Source organism: Pararge aegeria, chromosome Z (genome assembly GCF_905163445.1).
Source record: "Pararge aegeria chromosome Z, ilParAegt1.1, whole genome shotgun sequence".
NCBI lineage: Eukaryota > Metazoa > Arthropoda > Insecta > Lepidoptera > Nymphalidae > Pararge > Pararge aegeria.
In genome coordinates, this window is record NC_053208.1 from 12,912,974 (window position 1) to 12,928,333 (window position 15,360).

The window sequence follows — 15,360 nt, forward strand, 5'->3', positions numbered from 1 at the left end:
ATGATGGCGAAGTATATTTCATAAGAAATCACTCTGTAAAAATATTAAATCAAAAGAAGCGTATTAATTTTTCCATACAAACTAATTTAAAACTTATGACAACCCTATTGAAGATAAAAGGTCGACACGTGGATATAACCTATTACCTACGCTAAGCGACGCGTACCTAATAAAGTAACAGGAGTCACTTGATTTTACTTTTGGATGTGACGTTCGGGCTGTACCTTCTTCTTCTTCTGTTCCTGGGCCTTTTCCGCACTTGGTTGGTCTGGGACCGTCTGTTGGGGGCTGTACCTTATTTCTTTCAGTAAAAACTATGGCTATGGTTTACTCAAAAACTATTAGCGTTTCTATTGCACAGATAAGTCTCAGAGACAGTAAATAATGTACCTCTAAAGCCTCTGAAGTATTATTTCGGTTTTCATTTACACGTTGTATATACGGTATAAGAGAAAAAAAATATACTACTAAGAAGAAAGTCCAAAAATATAAAAATAATACTGACCATTAACACAAATGTAACTTGATTTAATTTTTTATAGAATTATTGAATAATATGTTTTTGAAAGTCTGTTGGCTCATTAAGGTACGTAATTATAACACGCCAGCAATTTCAAATACCAGGCTACATACAAGTAACAATTCACTTATGGCTTGTTTTTCAATCACCAAATTAAATTAAAAGACTGAAATTGTTTACATTACCGGATGACATCTTTGAGAAGGAAAACTAAGACAAAGTTATTATAAAACATATTTAAAGCATAAAATATTACAAACATTAAAAACTGTTGGGCATGAATAAATCTAGGAAGACTTTGGAACATTTCTGTTACCTGTCATGTTTACTACTTACGAGGAACTATGCCGTTTTCCCCTAAAACACTCGTCAGCATAATTGAGATTAAAAAAAAAAAAAAAAAATAGCTCAACGCATTTACGGCTAGTTCACAGAAAAACACAGAATTAGATATAACTGAGTCAAGCTCTACTATCTCTGTTGAGGAATATGTAAAGAACTATCGTGCCGCTATTCTAAAAAAGTGTTTTAGTGAAGTGTTATCGCTAAGGTGTCTGTCTATTTATGTATGGCATGGTAGTTTATACAAACCGCTAGTTCAAATTTTTTTCAAATCAACAATGGACCTTCTCCTCTTAATCTTAATAATAAATTCCTTATTTTTAAAATAGTTGCATATCAAAGTACAGTCGAATCGAACAATAAATATAATTATCATTTCGTTAACATCAATAAAATTTAGCATCGAAAAAATTACGAGTAGGTTGCAAATTGGAATAGAAAAATTACATTTAAATATAGTTTCATAAGCGTATAGCAGTTATTGTAGTAGGTATCTATTTGATTTGATTGAAAAACATAATGCCAAAATATACAAAATTTAATAGAAAATAAAATCGTTTCTAAATTATCTATTCTGTTATAAAGTTGGAACCAAATCATGAGTGCGTCTTAGAAGAATTTTCAGAGGCATATTAAGAACATTAAACATTCACATTTTCTTTTAGGATTTTTTAAATTTAATTAAAATATATAAATTTTCTTAATTCTATACACATTCATAAATAAAACACATCAATTATGTCAATTTATAATTAATATTGGCATCATGTGAAATTAATAGAATGAATACAATTTAATGTGATTTAATGTGTACTTTATTCACCTTTATTGCAGTACCAGTGTAATATATGCATACTGTGTCGCTACTTGTTGCATGAATTATAAACGACGTACTTTCACCCAACAAGGTCAAGTGCAGTACTACGACTGGGACTGATCGATGCATGCCCGTACTCTTGCCCTATCGTGTACGGTAGCCTATTAATTAAGGGTGAAGGTAGGATATCGATCCTTGAGAAAAATGGTAAGGTAAATGCCATTTAATACATTTTATGTGAACAGATATTAATACAAGTAATATCGTGGAAACATTCTAACCACCATAACATGTAACGGCATATAATATAAATCTTATATTTACAGTTATTAAAACATTAGTTAGCATTTTCGAATATATTCGTAAATCTACAATATTATAGCCGACCGACTAACAGTAAACATGAAAATATTATCATTGAAAAAATTACATTTATTTTGATTTACATCCAAGTTTTTGTACTAAAATAATAGTAGACAAAATAATATAAAATACAGTGTTATAGCTGTCACCGTCGAATAATAATTGCACGGTAGCATGTTGACATAGATTTTTCACTACTTCATACATCTGAAAAGAAGATTTTAATAGTTTAATAATTTAATTTATTCATTAAGTTGCGCGCCCGTTACGCGTGTAAAATTAATATAACCTCTTTTTGAATACAATATTACACGTGAAACGGGCATGTTCAAACATCCAGCCAGTCTTAGGGCCATACCACACAAGATATTTTTAGCAACAGCTAGTCGAAAAATCGATCCGAACTGTCCAATCAGCATCCATACAAACTCCAGTCGTGGCGAATAAAAGTTGCTTTTTAAAAGCTCGACGTGGCGACTAGATTCCTCCGCACAAATTCTGATGTAATTTAACGAGGCTTCGGAATCTGCGGACCTCCTCTCTGTAAGCAGATGTGGGTTCCATCGAATCGCCAAATCGCGGCACAAAGACACCACGATTGTGGTTAAAGACGTTAATTTTCTCAAAATTAAAATTTCACTCAATGGGAATATTTAAAACTTATTTTTATGTAGATAATATTGAAACTACAAATAACGGCACGTACAAAACAATCAGAAATTAACTTGAGTAAATTTATAAATCATTCATACATAGCCAAGTCCGTACTCAGGTTTTGTCAATTTCAAAGGTTTTAAGTTTTTTCTTAAAAATACTGAAATTTTGTTCTATTTTAATGTAATTAGGCAATTACATTAAAATAGAACAAAAAAAAATGCTCCTTCAAAGCTTATGTTTTTCTTACATTAATTTGTTCGGGGTTTGTTTAAGCAGATGTTATTAGCATTACTAAGTTGTGATCCGTGTTCCTTTTTAGTTGTAAAGTTGGATTGCGAATGAATGTTTCTGGATCTTTTTTTAATAAGAATACATGCACCATAGTTTTAATAATTAAATGCAAACGCATTGAAAAATTTCATTCAATTATTAAAAAATGCTAAAACGGTCTCTTAGGACATTCTATAGATGCAGCAGAAAAAAGTCTGATTGCTAATGCTAAATGTATCGCGTGTGCCTCGTCGGCCTCTAACATACTCGAAGTTTGTTTTTATTTATTTATTATTTATGTACCATAAATTGTGATTGTGAACATAAGATACATGAAGGGTACAAGTATAACACAGTAGTACAGTATAAGCAGAGGTAAAAAATGTTATCTTCCGGTTATATCTTAAAGTACGGAAACAGGGAAAGAAAGAAGTTCAACCCGATAAAGTATTACACTTATGTTTGATTGATATTATTATCATACGTGCGGGATAGTGAATAAAACTTTTGGGGTAGATAAACATTATGTTCCCCGTGGAGGGAGTTTCCTAACCGTGCTAGCCGTACTGCCGAGGATTAAACCTCGGAACCTTCCACTTATAAGACCAAACCATTCAGCACTGCGCCAGTGAGGTCGACAAAATGTAGCGCGTTCGTCACATTCATCATCATCATCATCATATCAACCCATTACCGGCACAATACAGGGCATGGATCTCCTCCAGCAATGAGAAGGATTTGGACCGAAGTGCACCACGCTGGCCCTGTATGGTGGACTCCACACGCCTTTGAGAACATTATGGAGAACTCTCAGCGTGTACTCACGATGTTGATGAAAAGTTATTAAAGTCAAAGGTGCGTGCCGTTATCCGGGAAGTCCTAACCACTCAGTTATCACCGCTTAACATTATATGTTGATATTTATATACATGTAACACTTAAAAACCTTCGAAAGCGCGGTAATTATTTGCTGTTCGTATAAATTTAATTTATAATAGTGTATAATCATGTTTCGCAAAATAATGCAGCGCTTTCAATTATATTCAATGTGGGGGTTGAAGCGGCACGTGTAACATTGCTCCCCCCTCGCCGTGTGGGCGGTGGGAGGCGAGTTGCACTGAGGTTTATAGATTTTCACTAGAATTCCCGGTCCATTATCGGATGAAAGCTTCGCTTATAAAGTCCGTTAATTATTTGATGAAACGTTACATTTTCAATCCGAGTCTTTTGGAATGGACGAAGTCCTAATTGAACTTATACGATACGACGACGAAATGAAAACCGAAATAATACTTTACAGGCTCTAGAGGTACATTTCGTACTGTCACTGAGACTTATCTGTGAAACCGAAAACCTAATATTTTTTTAGTAAACCACTGCCATAGTTTTCACTGAAAGAAATCAGATACAGCTCTAAAATCACATGCAAAATATAGATCATCGTGATTCGTGTAACTTTATTAGGTACGCGTCGCGTAGCGTGGGAATATGCGCGGGACGGTCTTTTATTATATAATGTTTTGAATTCTAGTGTATGGAAAATAATGTATGGAAATATGCTTCTTTTGATTTAATATTATTACCGGATGATTCCTTATGAAATGTACTTATGCATACAACATTATTTCGTGATTCGGTTACACGTTGTACAGTGTGTCTATGTTTTCACCTTTTTTAATGGATCGCCTATTTTGAATGGATGTAACATCGTTTGGATGGATCCACCTGGATCCACCAGGATGAAAAATATAGCCTTATAAAAGAAAATATTGCCTAAATCCTAAAGGTGAAAGAATTATTAAAATCGGTTCGGTAGTTTTTATCGAATACAAACAAACACATCTTTTAATAGACTAGCTTTTCCTAGCGGTTTCACGCGCGTTAACCAAAGGTGGTAGCGTAATTCGTCCCATTATTTTAATTTGAGATTGTCTCGTAAACTAAGCGACCAATAAAATATTCGAATTCAAAATATATGCGTAACCTTTTGAAGTGTACAGACGTGATGTGATGTTGAGCGATTGCATAATATCGCGGTTGATTTGCTGTCGTTTTCCGGAGAGTTCCGCAACAACTGTCCGGAACTTTCATCAGATCTGTATGCAATTGAAATGGGACCATTTCGGAATAAACCCGTTTCACACAAAACAAGTATTTTGCAAATTCGACTATATACGACGGAGTTATGCTCGAACGTAAATAAAAAACCCTTCTCATTGTTGGAGGAGACCCGTATCCTGTATTGATATGACTGACTGGTACACAAAAAAAAATGTATTTTATCTAAAATAAATAAGATTGTCTTGATTCTATTTTATCAAAAATAAATAAGATTGTCTTGATTCTAAAGAAATTACTCTTTTTTTGAAGGAAATATAACATACCTACCTAAAATGACGATTGAAAGTTGTTTCCGCGGACTTTTTTTAGATCTACTAACGACCAGATTTTTTGTTGTACTATACATTCATGTATGACTACAGAGAAAGCGTACGCGGATTAAGCATCCCATTATTTTCTGGCTTACTTTGTAATATTTTAAGCTGATATCTTATTATTCCTGAAATTAAAAAAAGCCTTCTGGATACAACTAACTTTCAAATGGTGAAAGAGTCATTCAAATAGGTTGTGTAGTTTTAAAGTGTAGGTATCTTTTACAATTTAACACATAAACAAATCTAGTCAACCTAGCTAGGGCCCCAGTAGGTATACTTTTTCTACCGATTGTAGTTTACCAATTGCATGATTGATTTTACAAACAGAACTTCTTTATTTTAATCCCATTACTCGAAATTAATCTTATATATAAAGGAAATAGTTATCAATTTTGAAAAGAAATAATACCGACGAGTAAATTATAGACGGTATTAATATTGTTTCATAGCTTTGTTCGGGCATACAAAAACACAATGCATTTTATCACTTTATGGTAATTCACACTTACCAGATCCTAGTTGTTGAGCCAATCCCATGATTCGTCGTCTTGTTTTTTCTTCTTGATAATGATATTCTTGATGTCGGGCGGGGGGCTTGAGACGCCCACCTGAGACAGGTCACGTGAATCTAAGTTGTTTCGCGCGGCTACAGATTGCACTACACCAGGCCGAGTTTGCTCATTCCTGTAAGAAAGTATACTATTTAACACATACTTTTAAATAGTACTTGCTGTCGCCATAGTTTAAACTAAGTTACTGCGTGCTCAAAATGTAAACTCCTCTCCCGCACCTCCGAAAAACTCGTTGACCGACCGCAGTTTTAGTACTTATTATACCTTTTTATCTTATATATTTCTCTTTCATTATCTACTTAACTAAGCATCTTAATAAAATCCTACGATTGTCATCATAGTAACATACATAACGACAATTGAATATCACCTATAAATTTTAAGTATTTATTTATTAGCTTGTCCAGGAAAACGAATAGTGCTTAGCTTTTACGCATGAGAGTAACGTAGTTTTTTAATCAAATAAGGGTTCCGTGCTCTGGAAGAAAAAGTATTCATGCAGAACGATAGTATTATGGCTTTATGGAACTCAAATAAAATCTTAGGTATTTCTAATTCAAAACAAATATGAAGTTTAGATTTTCTCTGCCGTTGCCGTATGTTTAGATGTCGTTTAGCTCGTTAAGATGTTTTTCAATAAGCAGATCGAATCAAAAACTTTATAGAGGTACTTTCTTCTAGGATTTCGTGACATTCCTAGAAAATTTGTGAAACCACTAATTCTTCATTTCCCTGCACCTTATATATTGAAGCCAAGCAATTCCAATCACAGTGAATTTACTTTAACCTTAGATCAATATTGACAAAAATACGTACACAAATTTCTGATACAATAACAGACGATCGGCTTTGCGTTAATCTAACCAAGAAAACTCTCGTCAATTCGTTCGATAGTAGAACAATCCGCAATGTTATCTAACAGTGCCTTGACATAACGTAACATGTTACTAAGATGACTTACCACTTGGAATATGGTTCGGAAGTAGAGTTTTTCATGGCGCCGTAACCGGCAGACTGAAATTGACTGCTTGAGTTGCTAGCCCGACGTAATTCACTGCCTCCCAGTGAGCTCCAACCACCACGATTATTCACCTATCAGAATAAATGTTAATTTTTCATATGAAAGTGTATAAAAAATCCACTACACTCGTGCAAGTTAATTATATCCGTTTTTTTTTAATAATCAGCCACAGGATTATTATCTATTTCAATTAGATTTCGCCCTGACCCAAAAAAACATACGAGGAAGACCTCTCATAGTGAACCATGATAAAATGTATCCTGGATGCAATGCGCAAATGTCATTATGACTTTGTATGTTAATTTTTTAGTAACTTTAACTGCTCTTTGGATATCCCTATAATAGTTCGATTGTTTAGCTATTAGATATTATGTTTCACTCAGTTTCTCATATCTGAAAACAAATACAAAAAGGCGGAATAAAAATTATACTCACTTTCTCTGTAACAGTAGAAGCCATTTCTGACACTTTCTGCGTAGCAATTCCCCCGTAGCGCACCGCGTTTTCAGTTGCACTGCGGGCCACTTTTGTCACTGATGAAGTCAACATCGACCAGCCCTAACCCAGAGTAATAAAAATAGTCTTTTATTTCGGGCAATATCTAAAACCCAGTTTCGTACAAATGTATGTGAAAATAATAAACTGTCTATTTAATTTTAAAAAATAAAGTTTTAGCGTATTGCTTCTTCCTATTTGACTAATATATATATATAACCTGGTATGGTTCTGTCACATATTATAAGAGATGGATTGTGAAGGTTGCAACTGTACCATGATTGACGTTCAGGGTGTAATGTTTTAGTACCTGCAAGGTTATATAGTATATACACACGTAAATGAAAACCGAAATAATACTTCAGAGGCTTTAGAGGTACATTATTTACCGTCTCCGAGACTTATCTGTGAAACCGAAACGCTAATACTTATTGAGTAAACCATTGCTATAGTTTTTTCTAAAACAAATCAGATACAGCTAATGCCACGTGCACAAGTAAAACGAAGTGACTCCTGACACGCGTCGCGTAGCGTAGGTGCTATGCACGTGCCGGTCTTTTATCCTCAATAGGATTGTCATAAGTAAACACTGAGAATGTTTTGAATTAGTTAGTATGTAAGTTTGATTTAATATTTTTACAGGGTGATTCCTTTTGAAATATACCTATGCACCATTCAACAGTATTTCGTTCCACGTTGTATAATCATTCACACCCCAAAATCGCCTCTTATCAAGTATGCTAGTAATCAAGCGCAAGCCAATGGCTTATTAAAATGTAATCGGAAAAAAGATTAAGACATGTTTACACTAACTCACCGAAGCAAGAGATGCCAGAGTATTGTCAACCATCTCATTGCCGCTGTGGATTGGGGACATAGGGGTTGAATGAGATTGTTTCGGTGTATTTCCAAATCCAGTGTAACGACCACTGCCATATTCACTGCTGTTTAAAATGAATACACACTTAAGTAAAATATAATTAAAGCATATGGGCTCACTAATAACTAATAGAAAACAGCTTTTGCATAGACCCTTCGCTAGGTTGACTTTTATTTACACCAATTATGTTGCCGTCTGCAAGCGTAAACTGTACATATTGCAGCAGTATGCATATTATACTTGGGCCTTGGGTGATGACGAAAAAAAATAATACTTAACTTTACAGTGAAAATTGATATCGCACAGACAGTAAAATGGTGCCATACTAAAAACATGAAAGAAACGACGTCAAAATTATTTATTGTTTTGTCTGTTAGTTATTTATGTTTGGCTCTGCCCAATATTGATAAAATTATTAAAGAAAAAAACACCCAGAAACCATTCCCACGACTTTTTCAACACCTCCTTTGTATCCAAGGCTATTGTCGTCATTAACAACGATCTTAACAAATTTTTGCGTAGAGATATCTTAGTGATGAAATATGGGTGTTTAGTCCGAAAACCGAATCCGTAAACCGAAACAATCGAGAACCTAAACGAGGAGAAGAGATAGTTTTAAAATTAAATTGTTATACGAAAAAATTAAAACCTCACTTTACTTAAGGTTTTCCAACCACCTGTTTAGTCAATTTAATTAAAACATTACTTTTTATATATAAATAACCAGTATAAAGTTCTAAGTGAATTAAATTAAAAAGATTTTATTCCAGTTTATTTAAAACCTAGCTACTGTCATGGTTACAGTGATAAAGACAAAGTTTGAGTTATTTCAAGCAGCAAATATTTTTATAGTTATTATAGAGATGAAACCAGCACACAAACAATGAGTTAATACAGCCAAGAGTACAAGGAGACTTCATTTTCGCTCAATAATATGTAACATGCATAGTAGGGTGTGTAGTAGTACAAGTTTCTGGTTTGTAGCTCACTTTACTTATAACTTCAGATAAAAATGAATCAATTTTACATTTTGACATGGCTATAACGTAATAAATCGCAAATAACTAAGTATTTTACAAGGCATTTACGTCAGACATCTATTCAACCATTTGAAAAGCTACACTGTTGCACGCATTTGCAAGTCGATCTTTAATAAAGGATATCATAAAGTTGATAACCAAACTTTGCAGTAACAGTTTTAGAAAATAAAGTATTAAAGTATTCACTATTAGGTCTTTACGTATGAAACTGCAGTTTGTATGGAAATTATTCTAACTTCTTGTTTCTTTACCTAAATACTTAGACCTGGGGTTATTGAGTGTTCCTTAGAATGTGGGTCAGATTGGTGAAACATCTATGTTTTGCAGATGAGTAAATTTTTTCATTAATACATTTAACTTGTATTATCTCTAGGTAAGTACAAAGTCTATTTGTGGAAGAATAATAAAATTTCCAAAATAAAAGCTGATCCAAAATTGCAACATCCTTTCATTACAAGTGTTAGAGCCAAAAAAGCTGCTAGTAAGTAAGCCAAGTAACTAGTAATTATTGCATTCTGATTGAAATGATTCTCAACTCATCAAATTTCCAAGTTGCAAATGTGAAATATTGCAGCAAAAACCAAACCCAAGCAATCAAATTGTTAATAGGTTTAAACAATAATTAATTTTAATTTAAAACATAAAAGTTAACAGGCACTTATTACAGCCAGTTCACAGTGGCGAGATCAACATAACTGCAATTTCACAGGTAAAGACCTGTTATGCTGGTGTAACAAAGCTGTATGACTTTTTGGCCATGTCTGCTATTACTCGCTCAGTTAGGTTTGCACACCCCAGTACATAAGTTACAAAAATAATCTGCAATCCCAAAATAACATAAGCAACAGCTAGTTGTTATAACTGTTGCTCCATGGCAAAAGCTGTCTTATGTCGCAGCAGAAGCTAACACTGCACAAACAAGGCGCTAGCATAAAACAATTATGTAACAGGTAAATGCGATATGTATAAAAAGAATACAAACTGGTAGCTTATATTATTGTCAGAGCCACTGGTATGGAATGTGTTGTCACCAGAAGAGTAGAAGGATTGTGACTGACTCCAGTCAGAAGGTTTTTCTGCAACCTCTGGTTTGTAGTCTGAGGGACTCCATTCACGACCTTCAGCAAGTGCTGTTATCTGTATAAAATTATTATCATTACTTAATCATTTGTGTTCTTACACTACCTCCTGAATAAACAAGCTCATTCAAGTAGTGATAAAAAATTAAGTTTGTAATTAATATATTTAAGCAATTCATTAAAAATTACAAATGTGAACAGAAAATTAGATAAGATGTGTTTACAGAGAAATTGTCGGTCAAAGTTACCTGTTGCCGGTACATAGCAGCAGCTTTGGTATTATATTTTTGCACGATTTTCATTTCAGCTTTATAATCAGGTTGACTCTCAAAAAAAGTACGAGCTTTTAAGTTGCCTCCCACCTAGACCAAATTAATAAAGTTTTAAACACAATATATATATTATGAGTACTTCCTTCAAAATTAATAATGAAATAAAAAGGTGCTACAAAAAAGCTCACCATCATTTTCTCTAATTCAATATCTTTCCATTTGTCCATTGTAACCGACCGAACGAACGACAAGTGAACTCCAAGGCTGCGATGAACACCCGAGCACTCCAGGCAGATCCAGATACCATAGGTCACAGACACCCATTGAGGGTTCAGAGTGCCACACTCGAAGCATCTCTTCAAACAGAACCACAACAATTACAAACAAAGACACCATAAGGGAAGCTTAGTCTCGTAAAACATAATGTAATATTGGTTCACTTACGTGGTTCTCATCTTGCGTGCGTATGGAGTTCAATTTACGACGTGTACGCGGCGACGCCATTTCAAAAGGTTTTCTTAGAACAATGAATTTGTAAAATAAAAGAAAATCAAATCTCGTGCCACACAAAAAAAACTTCAATACGTACTAAACAAAATACATTAAAATCTATCGTTTGACTGTTGACGTTACAGTCGAGAGGAGGCCTTGCCAGCTGCCTTTCAGCAAGAAAGGCCGTGAATGAACAACACAGTTGAATGAAAACGTCCCCAGCCTCCGAAGCCTACAGATACAGTAAAAAGAATGACGTGGTGACATTGACAATATTTTGACATATGCCACGGCTATAAGGACAACACACAGACATAATATAAACAGAAGAAGAAACTTCTGTCTATAGGTCTGTGGTACAAATAGACCGGTATGAGTACTGAAAATAAAACCAAAAGAAAAATAAACTCTATCTCTCATTTATAAAAGTTATTTTGTAATAACATAGGCATACCTAGTGGAAATCGTGTTGAATGAGAACCACTAAAAGAGGACGGTATCTTACTCACTCGAGTTGCAACCACAAATATGAAAAAAAAAAAAATAGTTTACATTGGCGTATGTGTCCGTCTCACAGCAACTTCCTTATAGATTAAGATCCCAGAGCCTGGGTTCTAAATAATGAGTCTGAGTTGATTTATCTGACCAAGCGGCACATGACTGAAGCGTCCCCGCGCGCACTGCGCACTTTTTCGTTCCCCATCTTGTAAAGTTGACTGTGCGCTCGTTTAAGTTTGATTTTTTTTTTTACTATTACGTTAACTTTGGCTCTTCTATTTTGCACATTGATAAACATAGTGATTTGACTCGATGTTTGTGTTTGAACGAAAGAATATTATATTTATAAATATTCAAATATTATATGACAAATTTATGGCCTAACAAAGATAATAAAATACATAAACATCCGAATTTATCACTCATAAAAAGTCGGTAAAAAACTAATGGCACATTTTCCATTAAAAGCAATTCGATACCTTTAATAGCAGAAGTCTTATTTCGTTATCGATTTTTTTAACTGTAGCATCACTAGCTTTGTTTCTGAGAACTTTCACCATTGCAATCAACGTCAAAATTGTTAAAATCAAATGGCTTCAATTGGTTGATGTTTATTACTAGTCCAGCGTAGTAGGTATAATGAGCTCAGTGTCATTGCAGTAAAACACAAAACTTTGGTTTTGAAATGCATTATTGCATAATATATAAACTTTACTGGACCACTCTTAATCCAATCGAAATCGTACAAAGTATCTTACGTACCGTCAATATACCTTACCGACATTAACTATGTAAAACAATATAGTTATGTATTTTCCTTTTTCCCTCCAGTAGTCAGTGAAGCCTGCCTGCTTTATCTAGGTATTTAATATCGCTATTTCCATTTTATGGCTACTTATTAGTTTTGACTAATGAAGATAGTCTCCTCTACTGTCTTTTAAGACTTAACAATCATTCATTGTAAAGTCAACATCTCCTGGAAGGATGCTCAGGTTTCGGTGCGAAACGTGCGTAGAGGGTACATTGCCAAAAATCTGTTTGGTGTGGAGTATAAGGATTGAAAAAATTATAAACTACACCATACAGATTCTCCTGCTTTTCGCTGAGTATAGCAAATTAAGCTTAATTTTCATAATAACCCAAACCTTGTTTCAGCTGGCATAGAATCAAAGTTACTTTAGTAGCACTACATTAAAAATTTATTAAATAAGTACATTTGTAATAATTTTTAAACAAAACCTGCGGGATCTGATTTTTGAGAGACACAGGGATTGTTTCACTTTAATTAGAAAAATTATTTTCAGATGTGGTTAAGTCGTTCAGAGATTAATCCTTATAGACAAATCCAGCAACATTAACCTACCGTTTAAGATTTTAATTGACAAACCTATTCGACTAAAACCCAAATTTTGTGACGCCCTACATAAAATTGTACTGTTTTCTCTTTCTGACAGCCTATCAAGCCCATAATGTAAAAAGAGTCCAAGTTAATTTCATTGCAATTTTAGTCCTAATTCTATCTAATAATCTTTGTTCTTAGACTCGCCATATTTTATATTATCTTCTATTACTCAAGACTATTGCTTCATTGTCCATATTTTTATTCTAGTCTGTGGTAAATGATACACATTGCTGAATGCTTTTAAGCCAAACTGTAATTTTTTTTTAAAGGCCTTAAAGAACTTGAATCCATGGACGTAAAATAAATAAAAAAAAAAAAATTGCTGAATGCATGCTGTGTAAAGTGCTTGTGAAACGAAGCTGTGAATTTTCTGTGAAAACGAGAATCGGTGTTGGTGAGTGGTGACGGGTGACGGGTGACGGGTGAAGTGAATCCAATCCACTTTATTCGGACGGTAGGCCGTTTTATATGCTTCCATTTTAATAAAAATTAATGCACCGTGTGTTTTATTTTTAAATTGATTTCAATTAACTGAATATAAGTGATCGTTTGAATAAAAGTTATCGGCTAAGACTCTGTTCTGTTTGAAACTAGACCCGCGAGTTTTGCGGCATCCGGCTGTTTGCTGTACCCTGTAACACTTTGTTCGTGCAACTTTGAAATGATATAGTTGAGTTATGAACGACGACAAAATGAATACCAATAACATTGAAGCAGAATATATGGATATAGCCGTCCGAAATGCCTGGCCTATCATCTACCAGGTAAGTGTATTGTCTTAGGACGCGTTGGTTTACGTTGTGTATGCCACGCAAGAATAACTCTGTTTTTAATATTATCAAATAAATTTATTAATAGGTACTGGCTTGTTTTCTTATAAACAGCAATTTGAATGTTTGGCTCTTAATATGGTTCGTGTGAATTTGATTGAGTTAATACACGAACGCTGAATAGAGTTGATGATATGCATTAAAAAAAAAGTAAAACATGAGAGTAAAAGATTTTTTTTCGTTTTTTTTGGATAATGTTTTATTTCTCTTTACTTCGATCGTGAGTAAATTATGTCAAATTATATTGATAATTCACTTACAATTATAAAGTTTTGCTAAATTAAAACCTTTGTTTTTCAAATCATCCAACAGTGTCAGTTCCTTATTAGCCATAAAGAAAAGTACCAAAAGCTAGAGACACAGCATCTACGAGATCTTGCGTTTGTGCCCAAAAAAAAATTAACAATGTTAGTATAATAGTTTTTGTCAAAACAATTTATGTCAAATTTTTCAGACATAAAAAATAAACTAAAATATAAAGCTTAAATTCATAACTGCCACACTTTCTGCCAAAAGAATGTTGTAGATTTTTGTAAAATTGATAAACAATATGAAATAGCATTAACAAACCCATGGGATGCTACAACATGCAGGATAACCTACCAGTCATTCTCTTAAACTGTAGTTTAACATGATAACTCAACCAGTGACTAACTTATGTTTTTTGCTTGCATATAAGATAAGAATATATTCAAAACGCAATGACTATTACTTTAATTTTTAATTATTTTAATTTATAAATATTTTGTTTGTCAATCAGATTTTCTTGTTCATTATACTCTTTATAAATTGATTATTTTATTCATTATACTCTGTTATAGATTGATTTGATTGTTTCAGAAAATTGGACGAGAATGTCAGTCTTATACATACACATGCCTGGAGGCTAAGAAACCGAAAAACAAGCCTTTAAATCGGTACAGAGATGTAAACCCATATGACCACAGCCGGGTTATCTTGAAGCGCAGTGAAGTCGATTACATCAATGCCAATCTAGTGAAGGTAAGAGTATATTTAATTTTAAACAATTAATTATCTTTATGAAATATGATAATGATCATGCATACCAGAAAAGTTAAAGGGTGTGAGGAAATAAATTATTATACTACCATAGTAAGTACTATTAGTACAAATAGAATAAACACAATAATAATGAAATACTTTTTATTTAATCAATTCTAGCTAATAGCCTGCAACTTTGTCTGCGGTGAAATTTTGTATTGTCCCAAAATTTCCAGCACCTATAAATGTTCCTTGAATAATATGTTATCAGGTCACAGTCATAAAGAAATACATACCATCTAGAACTCTCTATAGTATAATATTACAACTGATTTATAAAAGTGAAGATTTTAAAATTACTGATTTAAAAAAG

The 15,360-nt window shown here is 33.5% G+C and overlaps 2 protein-coding genes across 6 annotated transcripts in view; one reads left to right on the plus strand and one right to left on the minus strand.

The window, feature by feature from the left end:
- Positions 1-487: 487 nt before the first annotated feature.
- On the minus strand, positions 488-11,491 carry LOC120635998 (ADP-ribosylation factor GTPase-activating protein 1). Of its 3 annotated transcripts, none has more exons than XM_039907220.1 (9): positions 11,208-11,491; positions 10,952-11,119; positions 10,740-10,853; positions 10,395-10,549; positions 8,310-8,436; positions 7,433-7,555; positions 6,938-7,068; positions 5,914-6,088; positions 488-2,249 (listed from the first exon to the last, which is right to left on the minus strand). In XM_039907220.1, the coding sequence occupies exons 1-8, from the start codon at positions 11,265-11,267 to the stop codon at positions 5,920-5,922; spliced, it is 1,047 nt and encodes a 348-aa protein (XP_039763154.1). In that variant the 5' UTR covers positions 11,268-11,491; the 3' UTR covers positions 488-2,249; positions 5,914-5,919. The 3 variants fall into 3 exon arrangements, with proteins under 3 accessions (XP_039763154.1, XP_039763155.1, XP_039763156.1); XM_039907221.1 differs by lacking the exon at positions 488-2,249 and adding an exon at positions 2,328-2,583; XM_039907222.1 differs by lacking the exon at positions 488-2,249 and adding an exon at positions 4,818-5,065.
- Positions 11,492-13,527: 2,036 nt separating this feature from the next.
- The window catches only part of LOC120635999 (tyrosine-protein phosphatase non-receptor type 61F-like), a 30,430-nt gene continuing 28,597 nt past the window's right edge, over positions 13,528-15,360 (plus strand). For 2 of the 3 annotated variants that reach the window (XM_039907225.1, XM_039907223.1), the window contains exons 1-3: positions 13,528-13,609; positions 13,750-13,919; positions 14,826-14,987. In XM_039907225.1, coding sequence (XP_039763159.1) covers positions 13,833-13,919; positions 14,826-14,987 — 249 coding nt within the window. In that variant the 5' untranslated portion in view covers positions 13,528-13,609; positions 13,750-13,832. The other variant, XM_039907224.1, reaches the window with a different exon arrangement.